The following is a 26,752-nucleotide window of genomic DNA, read 5'->3' on the forward strand; positions in this document are numbered from 1 at the left end:
ATTAACCGGGCATTAATTTGCATGATCAAAAGCAGATTTGTTCCAAGAGGCAATGCTCTGCCTTCCCCTCCAAAGCACAAGCATCTCCAAGGAAGGCGAGAAAAATCAGAATCGCCACCGCTGAGGTGCCCCTGAGCTTGGCCAGGAGTTGGCCTCATCCAGGAGCAGGTGGGATGGGGGCCCTGCGGAGAGTAGGGAGGGGGAGGGCAGCCTGCCTGAGAGTTGGAAAGTGGCACCTGGCAGCCCCAGGCGCTGGCACGAGCTCCAGCCTGGGAAAAGCAAGCCTTTGGTGACAGATTATAGCAGAGGATGGTACAGGAGTCCCAGGGAAGTACATGGATTTCCTGCAGAGAGGGGCTGCTGCACCGAATTCCCCAGCCCTTTGGGGTGGGGTGGTGCGAGGATCACAACCCTAGGCATCGTGAGGCTCTCTGGAGAGCCCAGGACCTGGAATCAGAAAAATGGGTCACAATTCCTTGCTTTAGCCATGCAATTCAGGCAGGTTGCCTAACCAGTCGGAGCTGCCTTCTCTTTAGGCTTTGAATGGGCACAGGGTGACCAGCCCTGCAGTTATGAGAGGACTTCTAGGTGAAGGAGACAGTGTCCAACCCCTGAGAACCACGCTGGGACCCCTCCACACCGGCGCTGTAGCCACCCGGCCCTCAGAGTTGTCATGCACACACGGCACCTCGTCTAAGTGTCCCCCGGCCCTGATGCGTGGGATTATCATTCTCAGTGCAGAGGAAGCCAGGGATCGGCAGGGTTGACTTGTCCCCGCAAAACAGTAAAAGTATTTTCTGACTGTGCAGGTAAAAGATGAATGTAGGCTGGATTCATTCTTATATATCCATTCTTATATTTATTTTTCTTCTGATTTTAAATTAAAAGGAACATTTTATCGTGTACCCCTGCAATGATGGTGGGGTCTGGACACCGGGCCTGCTGGATGGTGGAGAGGTTGGCCCCTTGTCCCGTCACATCCACACCCAGTGGTCAGGGCAGGTCCCGAGTTGATTCGTGCATGCAGCCAACACATACTCACTGAAGGCTCTCCTCCAGGCTGGGGGGGATAGTTGTAACCCGAACAGATAAGGCTCCCGGTCATGGAGTTTCTGTTCTCGGGAGAGGACACAGACAGGGATGCGTAAGCAGAGAAAGGAAGAGAAAAGTGTAACAGTAACGGGAGAGGAAGTGATGCAACGGGGGAAGGAACTTTCGTACGGAGTCCAGGGAGGTGGCTTCCGGTCCTGAGTGATGAGAAGGGCCAGCTGTGGGGCGAGTGAGGCGAGGGGCCAGTGCAAAGGGCTGAGGCAGCGCTGGTCTGGGGGACACAGAAGGCCAGGCGCTGGGAAACCCAGCGGATGATGGAGGAAGCAGTAGGAGGGGAAGGCAGATGTGTTGCAGGGACCTGTTAGGTCATCAGAAAAGTGACTTATTCTACCTGCAGGGGGAAGTTATCGGAAAGTTTTAAGTTAGAGGATGATCGTACTGATTCATCTTTTTTTTTTTAGTAATCAGGAAAATTCACTTTATTATCATTTTTTAAAATAGTTTTACCATACAGATACAACATTGTAAATCAACTATGCCGATTCATCTTTTTAAAGAGCATTCTGGCAGCTCTGTGGAAAATTGACCATGGAAGGGTAACAAAGGAAGTAGAGACCAGACTGAGGTCCACTGTGAGGTCCAGGGAGCAAGCTGCTATGTTAAATTAAGGTTAACGACGTGGTAATGGTGAGAAATGCCCAGATTTGGGATATATCTTAGATCGGCATCTGGGTAGATGAGCTGGGAGTTCAAGAGAGAGTTCAGAGCTATAGATATGGATTTGGAGAAAAACCAGGAAACTATGATGTCACAGAAAGCCAAGAAAAGTACGTTTTTCTGAAAGGAAGCCAAGGTCAAGTGTACAGTGTCATTGGAAGTGGTGTGAGTTGAGCGCAGAGATCTGACCCCTGGACCTGACAGGATGTAGGTCCTGGGCGCCCTGGGTAAGGGCCATTTCAGTGGGGTTAGTGGAAGGCCTGAGTGATCAGAGTAGGCTGAGGGGAGAGTGAAGAAGTGGTCACGTGCTTCCCAAACTCACCCTCTTTCCACTGTATCTCCATCTCCACCGGACACCAACCCTCAACCAGGTTTCATGACCACTTCATTCATTGCCACATTACCTCTGCGACCTTACCAGGCTGTCCCATGGCAAGATCTGTGTCATGTTCATTTCAAATCCTCAGCTGCTGGCCAACAACATGTCTTTAATTTATGCCCATCAAATGAGAGAGTATTTGTGTCTCCACCTACCTCAGAGCTCTATAGAATTCTGGGGGCATTTGTTCATGCATTCATCCTTTCAGAGTTCACCCGATTGCCTTTGGAGAGGCTGCCCCAGGTCTCCCTCTTCTCAAACTTACCAAGTCATAACCATTTTGCATAACATCAAGAGTAATCAATGTACGAGAGTTAATTCACTATCTTCTGTGTACAAAGCACTCCTCCTCCAGTCCCCACTCCCCAGAGAACATTGTCAGTGCTTCTGCCCCAGGATGGGAAGCAGAGGAGGAGGGAAAGAGCCCCGATGGGGCCGTAGGAGTGGACAGGAGGAGTGCGTTAAGACGTCCTCAGGAGGAGAATCGACAGGACTGGGGTACCGCAGAGCACTGGGGAAGATGAGGGAGTGGGAGGAATCGGGAAACATCTCTTTTCGAATCAGGTCGCTGGGTACTGGTCTTCATCACTGAGGTCAGGAAAATAGGAGGGGAAGAAGGTTCTGGAGGTGAGGAAGCACACAGGCTGGAGAGGGATTTAGGAATCGTCAGCTTACAGATCACTGTCGAAACAAAGGGAGGAAACGGTACCACCTCATGAACGTGTGTGGACGGAAGGGGATGAGAAAGGGCAGGGGTGGCAACTGGTGGGGGCGGAGACATCAGCATTTAAAGTGGGCAAGACAGCCAGGTGGCGGGGAGGTCCAGAAATGAGCCCAAGATGGAGAATTTTATGGAAAAGGAGATGGGGAGGGTCACCAAGTCCAGGCAAGAAAGAGCCCCAGACGGGGATGGTGAGCAGCGCCGGCACCGGCGCTGACCATCAGTGACCTTGGCCAGCATGGAGGTGGGGGAGCGGGTGGCCAGGTAGCTGTGGGGTGAGGGGTGAACTCCCTGCGCTGGGAATGCCGAGGTGGACAGACAGACACCTTGGCTGGCATTTCGTTCTGGGTGGGGGTAGGAGTCATGGAGAGTTGCACGTCACAGGTTCTAAGAGGGGGGAGATTTACCCAGTGACGTCGCTGAACAAGCAGAGGGGAGGGTCCCTAGAGTGCTGGGCAGTGAGTCATCAGCCTCAGAGGGAAGGAGTGTCCCTTGGTCCAAGAAGAGGGAGGGGATTCGGGAAGAGCATCTGGATGGGCCGTGTCCCTGAGAGTAGAGGATGGCGCGGGTGTATGGAGAGCTCTGAGGATCACCTTGGGCTTCCGAGCAGCCTCGTGGGATCCACACGGCAGAAGAGAGGCAGTAAGAAGCAGCAGCTCCCGGGCTCCCTCCTGGGGCCCTGCAGAGCCCACACCCAACACCCGCTTCCCTCCAGTCTCAGCTCTGCTGTCCTCCACGAGGTCCGAGGCCCATCTCATGAGCCCATTTACAATGTCAACCCTCACCAGCCAGCACCCTGTGCCCTCCCCAGCCCTGCTTGTCCGCTTGTGCCATGGTGCTGACCACCACCGAACCTCCTCTGTCACAAATATTTGTCCTGTGCCATCCCTCCCCCGAACTCGACTAAAAGCCCCCAAAGGTCCAAGAACATGGGCTGTATGGTTCCCCGATGTACCCCAGATGCCTGGAGCTGCTCCTGGCACATGCAGGCGCTTGACAGAAATTTGTTGACTGAACTGTGACTTGAAGATAAAGACCCTGCAGCAACGTGGCTGTCATCTGTTTCTCAAACTTGGGGTGAACACAAGGACACCTACTTCTAATAATTTACTAACCAGAGGGGAGAGAGAAGTAATATTTACTGTCACCCATTTGATAACAATTAATTTTCTTTTGATTCTAACATCGGCCCCAGGCACAGAGAGGGGTATTCAGTGAACGAACTTACTGTCCAGCAGTGAGTCTTCTGAGGTTGCCTGCGGAGCCAGGTCCGAACCCCACACTCCGTCCCCTAGGTCACAGGCATCCAAGGTGACTGTGGACACGTCCACGGTCGCTAAATGTTTCCCAGGGCTCTAACTTTTCTATGGGAGGTGTTAAGGGCGGTCCTTTAAAACTGCGCACTGCACCTGTGCCAATTCTTGACGGCCCTTAATGAGCCCAGGCCCAGCAAACCCGCCTCTGAGGCACGTCTTGCCTGTCATTACAGCCTGTGGCTTCGGCCCTGGCTTGGCAGTCACGTGGTGGCCACCTCCCTCCCGCTGCCTCTCTAATTAAACCAGCAACAGCATCTGTGCCTCTGTCCTCGCCAAGAAGGAACAGACCTGGGTCCTCATGAAAACGGGCCCCTTCGCATGCCCACCCGCCCCCCGGGGGCTCAGATCCGCACTCCAGCCGTCTCTTCAAAATACTGACTGTGGATGCAGCCACGGCCCAGCTTGTCTCAGGGGCTCAGATCCCCTTAGAATGGGAAACGAATCGCAATCTTGTGGAAGCAGAACCTGGGCCCCTCCCTTTAGCATTCTAGCCATGGAATTGTTCAGATTGTTGGAGGTACTTCTAGCAAGGCCCAGGGCCTGGTGCCCAGCTGCTCCTAAAAGGTGCCCTCTTGTGGAAAGTGTTTCCGCAGCACCCGTGAAGGAGGCTCTGTCCTTTGGGTGAGGTCGTCGTTTTCTAGCAGTGATCCGGAAGAGGAGTTCCCAAGGATCTGGACCCACCGCCAGTGGGACCAGCCTGGATCAGGCCTGGCTCTAAAGCATGGGCTCTCCTGGGCCAGCTGAGCTGCAGACACCTAGCCGCCGACATCATGCTAACAGTGTATAGGTGTCATCTCGTTTAACCTCAGGACAGTTTTATGAAGAGGGTAATATTATTGTGCCCATTGTACAGAGGAGAAAACAAAGGCAGAGAGGGATTCAGTAAGTTGCCCAAGGTCACATAGCTAATACGTAGCAAAGCTGGCATCCAAGCCCAGGTCTTTCCAGCTCTAGGATTTGAATCTAGGAGGTTTGACTTTGGACTTGCAGCCTCACCTGTGTTATCTCTATGAAGGTCAGTGTCTCTTCCATTCATTGGTCCAACACTTATTTCCTGGGCACCTGCTAGAGCCCTGCGTGCCCCTCCGCTGCTTGGTAGTTCTGGAACACTAGGCGTTAAACTGACAATAACAGCACCTGGGGATTCAGCGCAGCATCTTGAAGCACCCCAGGGGCCCCTGCCTGCGCCTGGGACAGGGCAATAGTAATTGCTCACAGCTACTGACCATGTGTGCCCAGAGCTGTGCTAAGCCCCTTATATGCAGGTTTCATTGGAATTTGGCAATGATTTTATGCAACCGCCCAACTCATATGGTGATTTTGATACTGCAGTGAAATACACATGCTAAATGTTTGGCAATAATTGGAGTTATGCGAATGGTGACTAATATAATTTTTGTGATAAAATATTCCAAAAACTCAGTAAAGAACAGAGAATAACATAATGCAGGTTTCCCCCTAAACTATTAGTAGGCTGTGAAGTCAATTAAATAGATTTCAGGCAGGCATTTTTGAATAGACTAGATTAGACTAGAATAGGCTAGAATCGAAACTATCAGATATATCATGTATGTTAACAGCAATGAGTATGAATGTTATTCGTGAATGTTACTACAGGCATTGAGTGTGAGTGTGTGTGTGTGGATTCTGCATGTATAAAATGTCTTTTTTATTATAGATCATGGTCAGAAATATTTGATATAAAAAACACTGATATAAGAAACACATCACAGGGCTTCCCTGGTGGCGCAGTGGTTGAGAGTCCGCCTGTCGATGCAGGGGACACGGGTTCGTGCCCCGGTCCGGGAGGATCCCACATGCCGCGGAGCGGCTGGGCCCGTGAGCCATGGCTGCTGAGCCTGTGCGTCTGGAGCCTGTGCTCCGCAACGGGAGAGGCCACAGCAGTGAGAGGCCCACGTACCTCAAAAAAAAAAAAAAAAAAAGAAAGAAACACATCACCATTCAGATTTAACAGACATTAATATTTTGCCACATTTGCTTCAGATCTTTTTCCAAGAAATAACCCGTTATAGATAGATAACGAAGATAGATAGATAGAATATAGATAGAATTTAAATGAAGCCCTTTTTGCACACCTCTCCCTGTCTCCTTTCCTCATCTCTCCTGAAGCTGGTGTGTGGCCACCAGCAGACATGCCTCTGATCAGTGATTCCAGCCACTCGTCCAGCCTCTTGGCGAGCCAGGCTGAAGGCAGTCCAACCCAGGACCCCAGAATGTGCTGAAAGAGTGTCTCAGATGGAAGGGGTTGCTTACTGATCATACCCACTCCTTGAATTCTAATCACAGTTCCTGTGTGCTTGGTAATGTTTAGAAAAACAAGTTAAACATGTCAGGATATCCTGATAAGCACATGTCAGTGTTGAAATAAGAGCCTAGAAATATGTAAACACACATCCTAGGACCGTACAAGGGCCCAGGGGTCTGGATCTCCCATGCCAGAGCTGCGTCACTGACAGCCCCTCCACCCGTTGTCTTCAGAAATGAGGAAACTGAGTCCTGAGGGGAGGACATGGCCTCCCCAGACTCTCCCAGGCAGACAGGATAAGAAAGGAAGGAAGGGAGAGGAGGAAGACAAATACCATATGATTTCACTCATATGGGAAGCGAACAAATGAACAAACCAAAGCAAGCAAAAATAAACACGTAGCTACAGAGTAGTGGTGACCAGGGCAGGAGGGCTGGGGAGAGGGCAAAATGGGTAAAAGGGATTAACTTCCGTTTCATTTCCTGGTTCAAGTGTGCGTGACCAGACGGAAACTAACCCTTTGGTGGTGAGTGTGCTGTAGGGTACACAGAAGTAGGAACGGAATGTTGGACACATCAAACTTATATAATGTCATAAGCCAATGTTACCTCGCTTTAAAAATAAATCTTAAAAAGAAGAGAGAAAAAAGAGAGTGAGGAAGAAAGAAAAAGGAGGAAAGAAGGAAGGAAGGAAAGGAGCGAGGGAGGGAGGGAGGAAGAGTTATCTCCATCTGGACACACATCCCAGAGAGCTCCCTGCCTTCCCCGCCCATCCTATATAAAACAGCCCTGCCCCCATCCCTTCACCCTGCTCCGTTTCTCTTCATAGCACCTGTCCCGGATGAACTGCACAACTCTTTGCTTATTTTCCGCCTCCGCCCACTAGAACGCAAGTCCCTTGAGAGCAGGGAGCTTGATTAGCATGTCCAGGGCTGTTTCCCAGGCCTAGCAAGCCGCTGGCCCTGGACCAAGAGTGTGTCAGTAGAAAAGGGTACAGACAGTGTCCGTACGTTGAATGCTTGAGTCAGTGAATGCGACTGAGGTTAGCTCTCCTAACAAAACCAGGTGACAAGCTGGCTGAGAGTCAAGTGCACGAGCACGCGTGAGACCCGTGATCAGCCTGCAACAAAGGCTTGTGTTCAGTGAGCGCTTGTTAGGCCCCAGGCGCCATTTTCAGGGCTTCACGTGTATGAACCCTTTTGACCCTCACCAGGGGCTCCACTGTGTCCACCTTCAGTCAGGCACAGAGGGGTATAGGTGCTTGTTTGTTTTTTTTTTTAATGTTGAGCCTTCTTTTAATTTATTTATTTTTATTTTTGGCTGGGTTGGGTCTCCGTTTCTGTGCGTGGGCTTTCTCTAGTTGTGGCAAACGGGGGCCGCTCTTCATCGCGGTGCGTGGGCCTCTCACTGTCGTGGCCTCTCTTGTTGCGGAGCACAGGCTCCAGACGCGCAGGCTCAGTAGTTGTGGCTCACGGGCCTAGTTGCTCCGCGGCATGTGGGATCTTCCCAGACCAGGGCTCGAACCCGTGTCCCCTGCATTAGCAGGCAGATTCTCAACCACTGCGCCACCAGGGAAGCCCCAGGTGCTTGTCTAAGGCCACACAGCTGGAAAGAGGCAGAACTGGGATTCCCACCAGGCAGTCCGGCCCCAGCTCCCACGCACTTCTCGCCATCTTCCACTGCCTCCGAGAGAGAAAATTCTAGACCAAGGGCTTGAGCTATGCTCCGTCGGGCCTTTCAGAATCTGACTGGGGAATTTCCACATATTTTCTTTTAAGCAATTTGAGGAAAGTCAAGGCCGGACCAGTAGCAAAACAGCCTTTTACCAGGCGCTGCAGAATTCTCTGGGCGGCGAGGCGGCGGACGAGCGCGTGCAGGCTGCGGCGACCTGGTACTACGCCCTGGAACACCACGCGGATGACTACGCCGCCTTCTCCCGCGCCCTGGAGGCTGCCACGAGGTGAGCCGCCAGGGCATCCTGTCCTGCCTGCACCTCCCCGAGGCCGTGGGGATGCTCAGATCCCCCAGGAGAACCGGGGCCTGCTGCTGCTGCTTCATCTGTGTTGGTCATTCAGTCCCCAGTGCGGGCTGCCTGCCCGCCACTGGGAATCACGAGGGGTGACCCACCCCTCCTGTCCGTGGTGCTTGCGTGCCATCAGAGGGTGCCTGCTTGGATATGCCCCGAACCGAGAAGCTGCGCTCAGCTGTGTGGATGGAGAGCAGGCGGGGAGCAGTCCAGCAGAGAGGACCCCACCTCCAGCCCAGTACCTGGACCCCTGCTGCCCTTGAGAGCAGAGCGAGGAGAGCTCCAAGGGTGGCTAGAGCCCAGGCCTCGTAAGCATCGGTACCTTTCAAGGCTCCCCCAGGTGACTCTGCTGGGCGGCCAGAGTTCACCTTCCACAGGAAATGGAGGCCTGGACAGGGTAAGGTTTGTGCCTGATGTCACACCCAGAACAGAAGACCCAGGGCTCCTGAAGCCGTGCATCCCCTTCCCGGGCAGCGGGGTGCGGGGGCTGCCGTTTCTGCACTCACTGCTTATGGATCTTGTTGCTCAAGTTCACCGCTTCAAGCTTCCTTCCCTGGGAAAGTCTGCCCAGGTCCCCCAACCCAAGAGGGGTTAGTGGGTGCCTCCACCCATCACAGGCTCTGCCGTCCCCAGAATGTCCCTCTCAGCACCGTCAAGAGATAGCCAGGATTCCAGTTCTCTGTGCCTGCAGAGCCCCCTGGGATGAGACCGCAGTGGGACTCCAGCTCTCGTGTCACCTTTGAGCTCCTCACAGCCGCTTGACATGTTCTGTTTCCCTGACAGGCCCCCCTCCAAGCCGGGAGAGTGCGGTTAGGTGGTTTCCGCATCCTGTAGCTTCTTTCCTGTCCTCGGGGAGGGAGGTCCCCGCTGGCCCTTGCTGTTTGTCCCCGGGGAGAGAGCCACTGTCAAGGCTCAGAGGCCTCTGCTGAACTTGACCCTGTTGAGAAGAGATGGACTGAAGGATGTTGAGGCCCACTGTCCTGCTTGGTCATTCCTCCCAGGAATCTGTGGCTTCCAATCAGAGGGTCGCTAGCTCAGAATAAAACTTTGTACCTCCCCCTGGGATCTTGGGGACCAGGAAGCCTCTAATTTTCCTTCTAGCAGAGAGCTCAGCTTTGAACAAAATAGCCAACACCTATTCCTGGAGGCCCAGCCCCAGACTGGACCTGAAGAACTCACAGATGTCCAAATCCTGGACCCTGAGAGGCTCACAGCCAAGTCGGGACTGGCTTAGATCAATGTTGTAGAAAGAGCTCAGGGCTAGAGTTCAGAAACCTATGTCCATTCTTGCCCCAACTTTGCCTGTAACTGTCTTTGAGGACAATCTGTGAACAGGGGCAAGAGCAGGGGTCTGAAGGAGGGCAGGTAACCAAAAAAGGCTTCACTGAGGAGGTGGACTCCATTCCTCCCTTAGGCCAGGTCCTCATTCTCTCCTGGCCAGACTGAGGCAGCAGCCTCCACAGGCCTCCCTGCCTCCAGTCTCCTCGGCAAGGCCCGTCCACAGCGCAGCCAGGGTGGAACTCTCTGCAGGTCTGCTCCCACCCCCGTCCTGCTCACCGCTGCTCAGGGGACCATGAGGTAAAGAGGGCTGCCTTCATCTGCCCTTCCAGACCCTCCCAGCAGCCCCAGCCTCTGTGAGAGCCTTTCCTGTAAACCCTGGAGGTGCCGGTCTCAGTCGCCAGAAGAGGGGTAGGAAGCCCTCCTCAGTGATGGACGTTTGTGGGGGTCGTCAGCATCTCTGCAGGGTCAGGCCCTTGGGCCCCATTTCTCAGCTGAGGAGATGGAGCATCAGGGAGACGCAGGGATGCTGAGTGGGTTCAGAACCTGGTGGCCCCAGACCAACCAAATGTGGCCTGATTCTAGCCACGCTGGCCTGCCTCTGGGCACGCAGCTGGTGCAGGTCCACATGCAGGACCCCACTGCTGAAAGCGGGTGCTTCTGAGATTTATTCACATCACCCCCAAAGGGGGAGTGGATGTGGAGCTTTGGGAATCTAAAGCAAGGCTCTCAGCCTCCTCCCTGTTGACATTTGGGGCTGGATAGTTCTTTGCTGTGGGGTCTGTCCTGTGCATTTTAGGATGTTTAGCAGCATCCCTGGCCCCTTCCCACTAGGTGCCAGTAAAAACCTCCCACTCGCAGCTGTGACAACCAAAAGTGTCCCCCAGACATTGCCAGACGTCTTCTGGAGCGTGGAGGCATCCCAGCCGAGAGCCACTGGTCTAAAGGTGTCACACACCTGAAACGTCCCTGAGGTCTCCACCTTCCTTCAGAATGCACAATTATTTTATGTTCAGCTTCATAGTATATTATATTCATTTTACTATAAAATGTTTTGCTCCCAAGTCTTTGAGTAAAATTGATGTCCTGGGAAGGTGTTTGTCCCATGGGTCTCTTGACCCTGCGATGCATCGTATGGACATAGTGTGTGATCGCGGCCCTCCATGAAGCAGGCTGGACCAGGCGCCAGCAGGGGGGCCAGCAGGGGCGAGAGGAAAGCTGGAGGGTGCGAGGAGGTGGGGGTGTGTGTTCTCTGCAGGCCTACGCAGAGGGGCTGGCTGGTGACCCAGGGCCCTTGCCTGGGAGAAGCCTTTACCCGGCACTGTTGTCCATAGAGCTGTGCATAGCTAAACCCCATCCTCTGTCCTCTCACCAGGGACTACTTTATCATCTGCCCCGTGATCGACATGGCCAGACACTGGGCAAGGAGAGCCCAAGGAAACGTCTTCATGTATCACGCTCCTGAAAGCTACGGCCACAGCAGGTAAGGTGGCTGCGTGGCCACAGCGGGTGTGGGCACACAAAGAGAATCTGACAGAGGGTCCCTGTCACTTCTGTGATCCACAGGGCAGCAGAGAAAAGAAGGCAGGACCATCATACAAGTCCTGGTTCAATGACATGGGATGCGTCACTTAACTTTTCTGAGTCTCAGTTTTATCATCTGAAAAATGGGTAGAATAGTAATCACCACTTTATCTCACAGCCTTGTAGGAAGAGCAAGTAAAATAAAAGATGTAGAAAGCAGTTTGGAATTGCAACATTAGACATTCATTGATTGACCTGGCTTGGGGGGAGGAGCCATCTTTATTAATCCTACCTGTTTATGTCTCTAAAAACTGAACACTTAGCTTAACTTAAGAAAATGACTTTCCAAAGTATAAAAAGATTTCTTTTGCAACAAAAGGAGTTTTATTTACCCCTAATTTATATACCCTTCTAACTTCCAGAATAAGTTCAATGTATCTTATAATAAAAGTCTCAAGTGCAATAAAATTATCAAAATGGAAAAGAAAAGTAAGAGGTACAAGTAAAAGAAAACCAGTGATAAAGGAAGGGGCAACCAGTGGGCCCAGAATGTGATCCTGAGTTTCTCAGAAGTCAAAGAAAAGATTTAAAAGTAAAGAAGAAAAGAACAAAGGTTCGGTTTTCATAAGCCATCAGCTGAACAAAGGAGCAGAGAGGAGTGGTGTCACAAGACATATTTGGTCTCGGCCAGTGGGAGGGCAAAGCAGCATGCGTCGCTGGGGCACAAGGTTTCCAGGGCATTGGAGGGAGGACTGTGAGGCCACATGTTCTGCTTCTTATGACCTTCCAGTCCTGAGCTCTTCACCTGCGCTGGAAAACCCCGCATCCCCCCAGTGCTGGGCCAGTGACTTCCCACATAATCTGATGTGATTCCCACAAATTACATCAGATTAGCCACTTCACATTGGAGGTCCTTTGGTAGCAGAATGTCAGGGGGTCAGGTGTCACAAGATGCCAGAGTGTGTTGCTTCATTTCATACGAGAGTATGAAGCAAGGACCTATGGAGCGAGGACATCCATTGCCCATGTCCATGGTCTGTTTGGGCCGCAGGGAGACTGAGTGTAAGAAAGTCAACTTTTTTGGGGGGGCTGTGTTGGGTCTTCGTTGCTGTGTGTGGGCTTTCTCTAGTTGCGGTGAGCAGGGGCTATTCTTCGTTGCAGTGTGCAGGCTTCTCATTGCGGTGGCTTCTCTTATTGCGGAGCATGGGCTCTAGGCCTGCGGGATTCAGTAGTTGCAGCGTGCGGGCTGAGTAGTTGCAGCACGCAGACCCTAGAGCGCATGGGCTTCAGTAGTTGCAGCACATGGGCCCAGTAGTTGTGGCACGCGGGCTCTAGAGTGCAGGCTCAGTAGCTGTGGTGCACGGGCTCAGTTGCTCTGAAGCATGTGGGATCTTCCCAGACCAGGGATCGAACCCGTGTCTCCTGCATTGGCAGGTGGATTCTTAACCACAGCGCCACCAGGGCAGTCCCGAAAGTGAACTTTAGAGCTGAAGGATGAGCTCCACTACTTGCCAGCTGTGCAATCTTAAGCAGGCTCCTTTGCCTCTCTGATCCTCAGTTTCCTCATCTACAAAATGAGGCTAATGGTTTCCTCTCACTGAGTTGGTGTTAATAATGTCTGGATTATAAATTATCCCTCTCTAACCTGTGTTGCTTTGCAAGAGCATCAAGGGACATCTTACAAACATACACGATTTCTTATTATAATTGGCAACATCCCTATAGTAGGTTGAATAATGGCCACCTGAAGATACCAGGTCCTAACCCCTGAAACCTGTAAATGTTACCTTATAAGGAAAAGGGGGCCTGCAGATGTGATTAAGTTAGGGATCTTGATGTGGGAAAACTATCCTGAAGTACCTCAGTGGGTCCTAAATGCATTCACAAGTGTCCTTATAAGAGAGAACAGAGCGAGATTCGCTACACATAGAAGAGGAGGCCACGTGACCACAGGGGCAGAGGCTGGAGAGATGCACCCACAAGCAAGAAATGCCAGCACCCGCCAGAGCTGGAGGAAAGAGGAGTGGCTTCTTCCCTAGAGCCTCCAGAGGGGGCCTGGCCCTGCCCACACCTGGAGTTTGGCTCAGTGAAACTGATTTTGGATGCCTGGTCTCCAGAACTATGAGACAGTAAATTTCTGTTGCTATAAAGTCACCAAAGTTTGTGGTAATTTGTTACAGGAGCCATGAGAAACTAATACAGGCCCCCAAACATTCTAGTTTTCCTAAACAAGCACTCTTTACCTGGTTTCCCCCAACGACTTATTCAATTTATAACACTTCACAGAACATCCATCTTTGTGAGGCCAGCGGTGTTGAAAAGAGCATCTCTGTGTTACAGATAGAGTCTGAGGTTCAAGAAGTTCCACGTGATTTCCCCAAGGACAAGCAGCAGTTGGTTATAGAGCAGTGACCTACTCATAGCTTCTCTGAGCCCCAGAACTCTCTTTCCACTAAAACACACGGTCTCTCTGCTTAGAACTGTTTATAATTCCAACTTGATTTACTTCCTAGATTCAAGCAACTGCCTCCAGGTTGTGGGAAGGGAAGTACATGCCAGGCTAGGGTTCTGGTGGGAAGGCATTCGGGGGAGAAGGAATGGTGAGAAGAGCCAAGGGTTTGGACAGAGATGAACGGAGGTCTCGTAATCCCGTGGCCACCACGTCCAGGAGGCCAGACCACATCCAGGGAGGCCAGGCATGGGAAGCCATTTGTGGAGTGCTCTGGCAGCGCCTCCCAAATGCCAGGGCTCTCAGGAGTTCACGCCCAGAGCGCGAGTTCTTCGATCTGGTTCTCCGCCTTCCCCTCTTTTACGGCAGAGATTGTAGCAGAAGCCGCGATACTCCTGCAGCAAGTCCATCAAAAGCCGTCAACATGTGCATACAGCTTGGAACTCCAAAAGTTCCAAGTGGCAAAAAAATAAGAACTGCACCTATTATATGAGGACAAAAACCATCAAAACATAACGTAGCAAAAGGATCCATATGATTCCAACCAGCGTCAGTAATGCTCTGAGCCCACCTGTATTCGGTTCCTAGGGCTGCGGTAACAGAGTACCATACCCTGGCGGGTTTAGAACAACAGGTATGGTCTCACCGTTATGGAGGCCGGGAGTCTGAAATCAAGGTGTCGGCACAGCCGCGCTCCCTCCGGAGGCTCTAGAGGACGATCTGCTCCAGGCACCCCGTGCCCCAGCTTTTGGAAGCCTCAGGCATTCCTTGGCTTGTAGACAACATCTTTCCACTGTGTGTCTGTGTGCAAATTTCTCCTTTTTATAAGGACGCCAGTCAGACTGGATTAAGGCCCACCGCAATGACCTCATTTAAACTTGGTTATCTCTGCAAATACCCTATTCCCAAAGAAGCTCATATTCTGAGGTCCTAGAGGTCAGGGTTCCGACATATCTTTTAAGGGGGACAGAGTTCAACCCAAAGCACCACCCTTCTCTCTAACATGACAGCCCTGCTGGGGAGGCTCCCGAGGGGCAAGGGTGCAAAGCAGGCTGTTCTGGACCTGGGATCAGAGTGGTTCCCGGAGGAGCAACCCTTGAACAGAATCCAAACCACATCCTCAGTCTCTTGTGGCCAGTTTGGGTTTCTCTGTTGCTGAAAAGCATCCTCACGCCCCTCTGGGGACCCACAGACAGGATGCCACTGCACTGATCCACAGAACCTTCCTTGAAAGGAAGCCACGCCCATGCATCAGAACCACACAGAGCGCCTCCCGGGTCACCTCAGGGCCTAGAGACCCTCCTGGCACAGAGGAGGCATAGTAGGTGCTCAGGAAATCATGCTGAAAGACAGAAGCTGATCCAACTACCTCAGTTGACAGGTGGGAAAGGGTCTCTTCCACCCTAGTTTATAGGCTCCTTGGGGCTCGGTTTTGCTATCTGCAAAATGGGAGTGAGGAGGCGGGACAGGTCAGGAGTAGTGATTCCTCACTGGGCTCTGTGGACCCGGGGGAGGAGGAGAGCCAGATGGAGGGTCCGAGCTTCCCAGCCCCTTTCTCTCTACTTCATAACTGAGCTTCAAGTAAAATTTCAAGGTCATTCAGTTTACAGAGATATGAAAAATGTCTGGGCTCAGTCACCGTTCAGACACCTTCTGACTCTGACATTTTATCAGTTTGGGAGGAAAGAGACACTCAGAGCCACTGAAACATTTTACAGGCAGAGATGTTGTCAACTGTACAAAGGCAGAAAGTGTCCTGGGTAGAGCAGCGACTCTGGGCCAACTGCCTCGTTAGAAACCCGTCTTGACTCTTATAAGCTCAGGGACCTAAGGCAAGTCACTTAACCTCCTTGGTGACAATTTCTTCAACTGAAAATGGGAAGAAGAATAATCGTACCTACTTCAGAGGGTTATTGTCATCATTTGTGTATAGAACAGGACCTGGCGAACGGCAAGTGTAAGAGTGTCTCATTATTCTTGTCCATCAGAACACGTTCTTGATATCTTTCTGGGCCTATATCACCTCTCCCCACCATGACCATAATATGGTGCCATCTATATAGTAGATACTTGAATGAATGAATGAATCATAGAAACTCACCCATTTAATTGTTGGCAAGTTTATCTTTTCTGCTCGAAAAGACATCTCTCTCACTCTGCCGTGGAGCTGTCACACTCTCATTTATTTCTGGCTGAAACCTACAGACTTAAAATATATGCGCGTGCCTTATGGTTTCAGCCATCTGTCTGTGAGCATATATTAGCTTTCCTGGCATAGCTAGTGAACAAAACACAATAAATTACCACTTTCTTGCAGACTCTTGTTAATTGATCACAGCATCGCATGCTCACCTGGATTATGTAGATGAGATTTGCATCTCTGAAATTGAGGGCCAACTTTTGTGAGGAAAGAATAAGTGTAATGGATGGGGGAGGAGACAAAAAAAGGAAAATCTAGAGTGTGAGGAGAAGGTGCAATTTTAAGATCCAGATTCAAAGAATCATAGACTATGTAAGATGATTTCATCCAACTCATTTTACAGATAAAGAAACAAACGCCCAGGGAAGACCGGAATTATGTCCCAGTCACAGAGTCAGTAAGCGGCAGTCTGCACTCAAACCCTGCCTCCTGCCCTTTCTCCAGTTTTCTTTCAATTGCACCCACTTCGACCCAAAGCCTCTGAGTGCCTGCCATGGCTAGGTCCACCTGCTCGCTGTGCGACTTTGGACGAGTTGCTTAGCCTCTCTGAGCCTCCATGCATCTTTATCTATCCAAGGGGATAGTAATAGTGCATGTCCCACAGGGCTGCTGGAAGGGTTCAGGGGTGCAGTGTCTGGATCTAGGGTGTGGGTGTGGGTGTATGTATGTGTTTGTACACACCACAGTGCCTGGCAGCTTTGCTCACCAAGACTATTGACACGAGGACAAAACTTAGCAGCTTTCTTTTGCTCAGTTCTGCTCACTGGGGAGATTTTGAGCCAGTTTCCTCCACGGCTCCCATCTATAGCCTGCTGTTTCATGAAGACGGATTTTCAGTGATGACTGTAATCCAGGGTTTCTCGACTTGGACACTGTTGACATGTCAGGCTAGATAACTCTTTGCCATGGAGGGCTGTCCTGTGCGTCCTGTGCTGTTTAGCAGCATCCCTGGCCTCCACCCACTCAATACCAGAAACACCTTCCCAGTTGTGACAACTGAAAATGTCTCCAGACAAGGCCACTGTCCCCTTGGGGCCCCAAATGGTCCTCTGTTGGTAAGCACTGCTGGCGTGCCTTAAAACGGGAGTTATCACTAACCCCACCTGGAGAGAAGGTGTGACCCCTTCCCCAGATCTTATCCCTGAATCAACACAAGATTCCCCCGCCGCCAGGTACTCTCCCTGGTCCCGCGGACCCTCGGGCAGACTGCAGTGAGCCACAAACCAGAGCATCTGGCTCTTCTGTTACAAAGCTCACCTGGAGGGCCGGCAGGCTCTCTCCCGTGGTCACACCAGGCAGGACCCTGGCCTGCTGTCCACGCCTAGGTCTGAGGCCGTGGGTGTTCTCTCTCTCGCCCAGCTGTGTCCAGGCGCCACCTCCCATGCTCTGCTGGGACTCTTCCCTCCCTGCCAGTCCTGGCATCGCCGTCTTGTTGATTACAGTTGACGTCTTTCTCTCTCACCAGCTCCTCCCATAGGACTCTCTCGCCCAAGTGTCTTCCTAGGAGGGACCCCCATTGTATACTCTGCGACTCACGAGCCACGGACTCCAGGACCCTGTGGCCAGCCCAGGTTTGGGGGGATCCCCCTCCAACACACCTCCAGGAGCCAGGCCCCGGCAAGTGTAGAAGGGAGCACTGACGTACTCTCTGGTGTTGCCTGTCCTTAGGGGGCTTATCCTGGCTCTGTCACTCACTGTGAGCCTCTGGCAAGTGACGACCTCTCTGAGCTTTGGTTTCCTCATCCATAGATGGAGCTAATGATAGTACACTTATAGGAGTGTGTCGGGATCGAATAAGACAAAACACGCAAACGGCCTAGCTAGCTGGCTGGCATAAAGTTGGCACTCAGTAGGTGCTACTAATACTGCTTAATGTATTATACTGGGAGAACCCACGTTGGAATGAACAAGATCCAGGAAGGAAGCAAGCACAGAAGAAGTGGTTTTTGTGTACTAGCTCCTGAAAGATTTGCTGTGGCCACTTCAGAGGGAGATGGGGCCCATCATCTTAAGATTCCTGGGGGTGGTACCAGTTCATCGTTTCCCATGGAAATTCACCTCGGGGCTGTGTGCGAGCCATCATGCTTGAATTACGTGCTGTGTTCAGGTCCTTATTCCAAAGTCCTTCGTCCCCAGAGTCCTGAGATGTCATTCCCACGTCTCAGTGGTGCAGAGACATTTTAGAGAGATGAGACTTGACTTTGAATGGGCAGTGGGGTAGGGCTCTTGGGATTAAACACCTACCCAGGCTCCATGTAGGATGCTGGACCATTCTTTAATTTTGGAAAAAGCAGTTCAGTGTAGTGAAAGAACACATCCTTGGAGGTTAAACCAACTAGGGTGTTAATCCCATTTCTTCCATTTGTTAGCTGTCTGCGTTTGAGCAAGTTCCTTCACCTTAGTTTCCTCACCTAGAAAATAGGTGTAGTTATATCTACTTCATAGTGTGAAGATTCAAATCAATGTACATTAAATACTTGGCGTGTTGTAGATGGCCAATATTTGGGTTATTTTCCTTTTAGGAAAAATAAGGTTCTGAGAGGAAAAATTATCAGAATGACTAAAGAGGCAGTAATGTTCCTCCTCCACAAGTCGTCCCAACCCTGGAAAAACAAAGACATCAATTCCAGACTCAAGATATTTTGCACACCGCTGCATTGGCATTCTAGATGTTTCTGTGCATTCCAGGGGCCTTTAACATTCCAGATTCAAAATATTATGTTTTTAGTTGACTGTCTTGGTGAATTAGTTGGAATTAGCAAACCAAAGCAGCTATTAAGTGGTTGAATTCTTGAACTGGGTCCATTGGCCTGGCTACATCCTGTGTGATTAACAAGATTATTTCCCAGTAAAGATGGAAGTAAATCATTTTCTGACACTGAAGCCAAATTCATGATGTATAAGGGCTTGTGCTACATATGCTCTTCAACATTCATTCGACAAATAATTACTGTCTTCTATGCCCCAGATTCTCTGAGATGGAGATCCTAGAGATGGAGCAGCTGGTAAGACAGAGAGGGCTACCATCTTGGGACTAACACTGTAGTCAGTGGGTGGGCTGATGAGGGTCTAGGGCTAGGGTGCAAAGAACAGACAATACACAAATAAATGTGTAGAGTAAATTCAGATAACTGCCCTAGGAAGGAGAAAGGGAAAGGGATTGACATGTTTGAGGATAAAGAAGGACAGACCTGGAGTTTATTGAAGAGGAGGAGAGTAGTTGGAGATATGGGGGAAAAAGACAGGGTCTTGTAGTTCACATAAGAGTTTGTAAGCTGTGGCAAGCAAAGAGATAGTATTTTATCTGAGCATGATGGAAAGTCATTGGAGATTTTTAAGGCAGATTATATAGAATGCACCTTGGTCTTTTCTCTCACACTCATAACACAACTCACTAAAAACCAGATTTTTAACTGAATGTAGAATAGAAACCCTGTAATCCAATATGATGGTCATTTAGTTAATCAAAAAAATCAATTAAAGTGGGAACTTATGACTAATGAATATGCCTTAAACAGTTAATTTTCACTCTAAGCGTACAAACGTGCATTTACTTGCTGTTCTTCTCGTGCAGAGTCAAAAGTTTGAGTAGGAAAATGTGGTTTGGAGTTCTCCCTTTGAAATTTGTGCAAACCCATAACCATAATGCAAGTGGATGTCCACTTTTGGTTTCTTGAAAGTGGGGCATCCACGTGATATGTTATGCATTTAATTCAGCTCTATACTTACAAGGAGAACTATAACTGGCACAGACCGGCCAGTGATGAACACAGTTGGCTGTTGGTAAACATCTAACTTCCTGGTGAGAGTAGATGTGTTGGACCAGGAAAGTTCAGCCTTTTCTGAGCAACAGTTGTTACGTGTCATATAGAGAATAAAATGTCCAGGTTAATCCAGCAAGTCCGCTGAAAGCTTCGCCTGATTAGCCAAACCATATATCATCCAGCTGTGCTGGGCTTTAGGGAGTTATGGAAATATTGCAAGTATTTCATCTGGGGCCGGGGATGGGATTGTATTATTTAAAGTATTGCGTAGTGAATCTCTTTGTAAAACGCAAGCCAAAGCATATAATTCCTTCTTGATTAATTCCTAGGCAGAATCTGAACTTTTGCATATTAGCTTTGCCCAAAGAGAAGTACACTGTAAGCTCCTATTTGTAAGTTATTTAACAATCCCTCAAAAAAAAAGAAAAAAAAAAAAAGAAAGAAAAAATCCTGGGAAGCAGAAGGGCTTTTATTCCTCCATGTTCCCTAATTTCTTTTGGAGGAAGTTATCTGGAGATGCTGGCTAAAGATTAAAAAAAAGGAGTATATTTTATGGGGATGAGGTCAACAAACTTCCTCTTTCAGACAGAACAGCAGACTCTCAAATCAATCCAGTGAGATGGGGTGGAGCAATGGGCCCCAGCCAAAAGCCTCTTCAACCCCTGGAAGGTAAACACGTGGCCGGTTTATGTCAAGAAAGATCCTACCCAGTCCCTCTCCGCACCCTGCTCCCCAGCTCAGGTCACTGTGTCAGCAGGGCCCAGGGTCAAATGCGTTCCTCTGGGGACACCATCTCAGCCGTGCTCCCTAACGAGCCCCAGTGTCCGTGCGTGATGCCTCTCTTATACTGGAAACAGAGCTCAGGTCAGGAGCTTCTACATGAATCGTCTCTGAAAGGTGGCTTTGGCTTTTGACTTGCTGGAATGCAGACTGAGCCTCCCTGCACGTTCACACCAGCAGACTTAAGATGAGCAGGAAGACTGACAGGTAAGGTCGGGGGGACAATCTGTCGAAAGAAGCAAACTTCTATCTCTCCTGGATAACTACAGCCACCCTGTGATTTCTCAGTTCTAAGCTTTCTTCCCAGCCCGCTCCGGCAATCATTCCAAAAGAGATGCAGCTTGTGACTGGCTTGTTTAGAAACCGTCAATGTCCCCTATCCCTTAAGATGTGGCCCTGAGTTCCTCTGGCCTCAGTTCTCATGCCTTTCACAGGACCGGAGCCTAAAGACCTTACCGAGCGTGCACTTGAGTGGCTCCCGAACTTTTGATTTTCCTGGATCAGGAAAAACTCCAATTTCATTTTTCAGCGTGATGCACTTCTCACAATACACGAGGCCCAGAGCGCTGGAGACTCCATCACCTGCCGCCACAACTCCCCGTCCTGCCTCCACCCCTCTGTGCCAGGCCACACCTCCCACCCCATCGTCCGTACAAAGCGCAGAACCCAGTCTGTGATTCACACACCCCGAGTCTCTGCCCGGACACCCGTCCACACTTCACCCACTCCTGGAGACCTCCACTCACCTTTCAGGGCACAAATCAACCATAATTTCTCCTTTCTGACTCTCTACAAACTCCTCTCCATTCCCTTGCCTGAAACAAGTAGTATTGCTTTTCTCTCTCTTTTTATGAAGTTTGTAAGCAATTCTATCATTTGGTATCTATTTACCTATCATGCAACCCACAGAATTTTATTTTTTTAACGTTGGCTTCTTTGCATTTCCTGTCAGACGGTGAGCTCCCTGATGGACGGCAGACTTATTCCTCTTTCCCCCAGCACCTATTCAGAGCACGGTGCACCGTAGGCATTTGGCAAATAGGACTCAAGTACAGTCCTGCCCCGCCAGGCGGTGCTCTGCCACTGTCCTCGCTGAGCTGTAGTCACGTCCTCAAACCGAAGCGCACACTCAGTTGTCCCCCGGACTGTGTGGCTGCTCAGTTTTCCCACACTCTGGCTAAAGGTACCGTCCCAACACCAGCAACAGTAGCTCTTGCTTGGATGGCAATTTGTAGTTTTTAGAGAGATTTCCATCCACCATCAGTCTGTGAGCATCTGGTAATGCCACGGGGGAGGCTGAACAGGGATGATCAGACCCATTTCACAGGTAGAGCAGCCAAGAGTCAGTGGTGGAAGTGGGGTTTGAGCCAAGCTCACCCAGCCTGGGCAGGGAGCTTTCCTAGACCCCATGTCCACATGGGACGATGGGACGATCCAGACCTGGTCTGAGATAGGATACGTGACTATCAGGTTAGGGAAGGATGATGGGAAGGTTATCATCAAAGACAGCAAATGACACCGAAAAGCTAAATAAAAGCAGCGTGACCATATACCCACATGAGTGCCACACGTCTGGGTATAGGACATACCAGTGATCAAATCCAGCAGAGAGCCAAGAAGCCAAATCAACAGGCATGAACTGTCTGCCTCAACCTGCAGCACTGCGGCCATTCAGCTAGCGAGTTTCTCCTTTTACCTCGTCAGTCCCTGGAGTGTCCTTCCGTGTCCCCGTCTGCTGACGCTGACTCCAAATCCCTCTTCTTCCTCCAGAGGGTCAGGGACTCTCAGCCCAGACTCACTGAGGCCTTGGTGCTCCGATCCCATATGCCCTCTTCCAAGGCTCCCACTGCCTGCTGCTCCTCCAGATGTCTGCCTTCAGCGGCTTGAAATAACTCCAGTCTCCTGATAAAGATCAGCCCTGCTAAGGAAAAAACAAAGCGGCAGTCCTCATACGCAACAAGCTCTCAAATTAGACAGATCGGATGGGCTGGAAGGCCAGGCCTTTCCCCAAAACAGCGCTCTGTAAGCTTCGGGTGGTGGGCTGGAGCCAGCTCGTGCGTGCTCACAGGAGCCGGGGTGCACAGCTTTCCCCAACTGCATGTTCTACGATGTCACTTTGGTAGTTTGGCGTTGTCTATGGTGGGAGACTGTGGAAACTGGCAAAAGCCAATCATTAAGCGTTTACCATCACACCATCGGCACAGATCTTCTTGAGAACGTGATGAAAACGATGAAGCTTCTCCCAAGAAAGATGCACATACACAGTGTCACAGCATGTTACACCTAACTTCAGGGAACTTGTGGTCCTCTGAAACCCTATAATGGACCCTCAAGTTAAAGACCCTTATTCCTAAGCTTTCTGATGGTTCTCATGGGGAAAAGAAAATAGGAATGAACATTGGAGCCAGATACTGAGCAAGAGATTTGAAAAATTTTGTTGCTAGACCTCATTCAATGTTTGGAAGCATGATTGTGTCACCATTTTACAGATGAGGACACCGAGGCTTAGGGAGGTTGTATACCTTCTCTGGGATTTCATAGCTTTAAGTGATCGAGCCAGGATTTGAACTCTGTTCACTGCACCATTTGGAACACAGCTTTCTTTGGAAGAAACAGTGGACGAGGCCACTGTGGAAGGCAGGATATGGCCCCTTCAAACGTCCACATCCAAATCCCACCCTACCTGTGAATATGTCACCTTACGTAGCAAAGGGTCTTGGCAGATGGGGTTAAGATTAAGGACCTTGACACGGGAGGTGATTCAGGATTACCCAGCTGGGCCTCATCTAACGACATGAGTTCCCCAAAGCAGGAGAGAGGCCAGAGGAGTGGGTCAGAGAGACGGGACGAGAGAAGGACTCCACTGACTGTTGGTGGCTTTGAGGATAGAGAAGGAGGACCACGAACTGTGGCCTCTGGGAATGGCCTTCAGTTTACAGCCCGCGACAGAACGGGAACCTGGGTCCCTCCCCTCGGGGATCTGAATTCGGTCACACCCCCAATGAGTAGGAAACAGATTCTCCCGCAGCCACTCCCGAAGGAATGAAGCCCGCTGACCGCTTGATTTTGGCCCAATGAGACCCATGCTGGACCTTTGAACTCCAGAGCCTGTGAGATAGTACATGTGTGTTGTTTTAAGCCCTTTAGTTTGTGGCATTTCTTAGGGGGCAGCAGTAGGAAAGGAATGAAGTGACTTTCTCTTCAGGGCCTTCCGAGACGTTTCCCTTCCACACACTGCAGGGGAGAAGCGGGTTCGGGGGTGTCGGGGCAGCAGGGGGAGGGGCCGACCCCTGCGACTCCGGGCTCCCCTGGTTCCTATGCAGCCACTGAGATGCACAGACCTCAGCCAGCCCAGTGGTGGTAGTGGCGCCGGTGGACGACCCCATGCAGCAAGGCCAAGAGGACAGCGGGCCTTGGAATCCAGACCTGGTCCTGGCATCGCCGCTGAGTTTCAGGGCCTTGGGAGGAAAATAGCCTCCGGGAGCCTCAGTTTCCTCCAGTGTAAAACTCCATGAATCATTCCAGTACCACCTACTCACGGGACCCTTGAGACAATCAAGGTGACAGTGATTTGTGAACTACCAAGCGTGGGTATTAGTGAGAGATCTTTTATCGCCCGTCTTACAATGTCTATGTTCCTGGCCTGTTTTTGTCCTGTGTTCCTTTTCCTTTCATGGCTCGTAAAACACCACTGAGAATTTGGGGCATTAATACCCAAATTAATGGGTATTGATTTGGTCCTCAGCGCTGCACCCCCAGAGGTAGAGTAGACAGAGACAGGGTTTGGGGTCTGGGAAACAGCTTCCGATCCTGGCTCTCCCGTGTCACTTCACCTTTTCAAGCCTTGGGTCTTTGCCTGGAAACGATGCAGATGATACACTTTACTTCCTGGCTGGTCCTGAAAGTTGCTGATCAAAGACCAACCACAGTCCCTGGCACATCTCGGGTGCTCAGGAAACAGTAGCTCCGAACAGGCGCTCAGGAGGGCTGGCCGCAGACTCTGGGCTCTTGTCTGAGCTTGACCAGAGCTGGACAAAGGACTTGGCTCTTCGGGTCCCAGGACCTATAAATTCTGCTGCCACTGCCTCTTCCTGCTTCCTGCTCAGGAATGAAATAAAGCTTACAGCTGCTCTGAGAGGGTCGGGGTACCTGACAACAGTTGCAAAGAGACATCACCCTTTGGGGCTGTTATTCTCTCCATCCTGACCGAGTGCTGTCCGTCCTGTGTGGCTCACACTGTCTCGTGTTCCTTCTATGATGCCTTCCAGTGGAGGTGGCCGATATTCACACATAATAACCATAATCACAGTAGCCCCTGGCATTTGTGAAACACTTGTTTTAATAGCTTCCACGTGCAATGGCTGCTCTGGTCTGTATCTCACAATGTAGAAACTAAGCCTCAGAGACGTCAAATGACTCATCCAAAGTTACACGGGTGACAAGTGACAGAGCGGGGTCTCAGCTGAGTGACTCAGTGGTGTGTCGTTTCTTCTGTGCCCTGCTACTAGTCACATGTACACCTGCTGATAATTCTTCTGATGAAAGGAGGAGTTCCAGCTCTCGAGCCCCTCAGAAGTCCCCAGGCTCGGCCAGGCACCTGGCTTCCAGCTCCAGCCCCGCGCTGCTGGGTCACCTCGGTTCCCAACATGAGCAGGCAAGGGATAGCAGAGAAGGCCCCCTCTTGGCTTGAAATGTTCCCCTTCACATCCCTAATCTTGAGGGTCCCCTTTCCCGTCTCTGGGGTCATCACAGTGAGTCACCCTGAGCCAACGTCACACTGTCTATTCACACAACTTTGCATCTTGATTTAGAGTAGTTTAGCCTCTGTACAGATTGCCTTTATCTAGGAGCCACCTGGTCTGAGCCCTTTCCCAGGACATCTGTCCAATGGGTATATCTGCCCATTACACCAGCGTGGATGAGAATCACTGGTCGCCTGGCCAGAGACACTGCTGATACCTTACAGATGGTTGATTACATCCGGAAGTATTTAGGATGATGGATGAGAAAGAAGTGGGCCAGGCTTTCAAGTACCTACTGCATACACCATCTTACTTCCAGCTTCACAACAACCCTGTGCAGTAGGTATTTTATACCCATTCCATAGATGATGAAGCAGGGAACCAGGGAGGTCAAATAATTTTCGAGAAGTCACGCAGCTTGAAATTGGAGGAGCCACGACCCGGGGATGGAGCCCCTGGGCCCCTCCAGGCCTTTGGTTAGCATCATGCTCCCGAGCAATGTTCCTGACCCGACTCTGCTGCTCAAGTTACAGCGTGTCTCTGCGTCAGTCAGGAAACCTCTCTGAACTTTGTCTTCTTCATCTGTAAGATTAGAGATTGGCTCTTGTGATAAATTAGGCCAATTACAAGGTCAGAGAACACAGTCTCCACCCAAGACCGTGCTCGTTTCTAACGCCAAGTGCAATTCGGGGGGGTTCCCCAAATCACCCTCCGGTCTGATAATTCACTAGAAAGACTCACAGACCTCACGGGAAGCTGCTGTATGTGTGGTTGAGGTCTTCACAGGGAAAGGATGCAGATTAAGATCAGACAAAGGAAGAGCGACATAGCGGCGGGCAAAGCCCCCCACCCTAAGTCACGTGGTTGGTCTTTGGCATGGCCGGCCCCTGCGCTGAGACTGCTGAGTGAGGTCACATTTACAGAAGGTCCAGCGTGGCCAGCCATTGCCCTAAACAAAGACACTCGTATCAGGTATGACATGGATTACCTCCCAGACACCAGAGGGCAAAGACCAGACTTCTCCTTGGGAAAAGCCAGATTCTCTACTACACAGCTGTAAAGTCCCTCCAGCTTTTCTCCCAGTGCTGACTCCCATGGGCCCCAGTGCCAACTCAGTCCATTTAAACCACTCATCTGGCTTCCAAATCTTTATTCCCCCCTGTCTGCTGCATATTAGATATCCAGTTCAGCACAGCATATACATTATTGACCAGCTATGTGCCAGGCACTGTGTTAGGGTTGGTTCCATGGATGAATAGCAACCTTGAAGAGCTGGAAAGTATAAGCCATCTATGAACAAGGACTAGCACAGAGAAGGGCTGAAAATGCAGGCTGTTTTGAGCAAACAAATGTTCAACGGATACTCTAAGTATCATGGTTGGAATGTGGTCAAGAGAACATTCTCTTGGAAAATTGCTTACAAACTTACAGATGTTGTTTCCAGGGAGTTAGGCGCTCAGCATTGAGTACACTTTAACCTATAGATTTGCCATGGATCTGCCCCAGTGGGGCCATTAGACTAAGGGCCAAGCAGAATCTCT

The 26,752-nt window shown here is 50.6% G+C and overlaps 1 protein-coding gene across 1 annotated transcript in view; it reads left to right on the plus strand.

The window, feature by feature from the left end:
* TG (thyroglobulin) overlaps window positions 1–26,752 on the plus strand; it is a gene marked incomplete at both ends in the record, with an annotated part of 239,988 nt that overhangs the window by 210,653 nt on the left and 2,583 nt on the right. The window contains 2 exons of the mRNA XM_079722325.1: window positions 8,227–8,408; window positions 11,128–11,235. Coding sequence (XP_079578451.1) covers window positions 8,227–8,408; window positions 11,128–11,235 — 290 coding nt within the window. The remainder of the gene's footprint in view (window positions 1–8,226; window positions 8,409–11,127; window positions 11,236–26,752) is intronic.

The sequence above is a fragment of the Hyperoodon ampullatus genome (genome assembly GCF_949752795.1).
Source record: "Hyperoodon ampullatus genome assembly, chromosome: 17".
Taxonomy (NCBI): Eukaryota; Metazoa; Chordata; class Mammalia; order Artiodactyla; family Ziphiidae; genus Hyperoodon; species Hyperoodon ampullatus.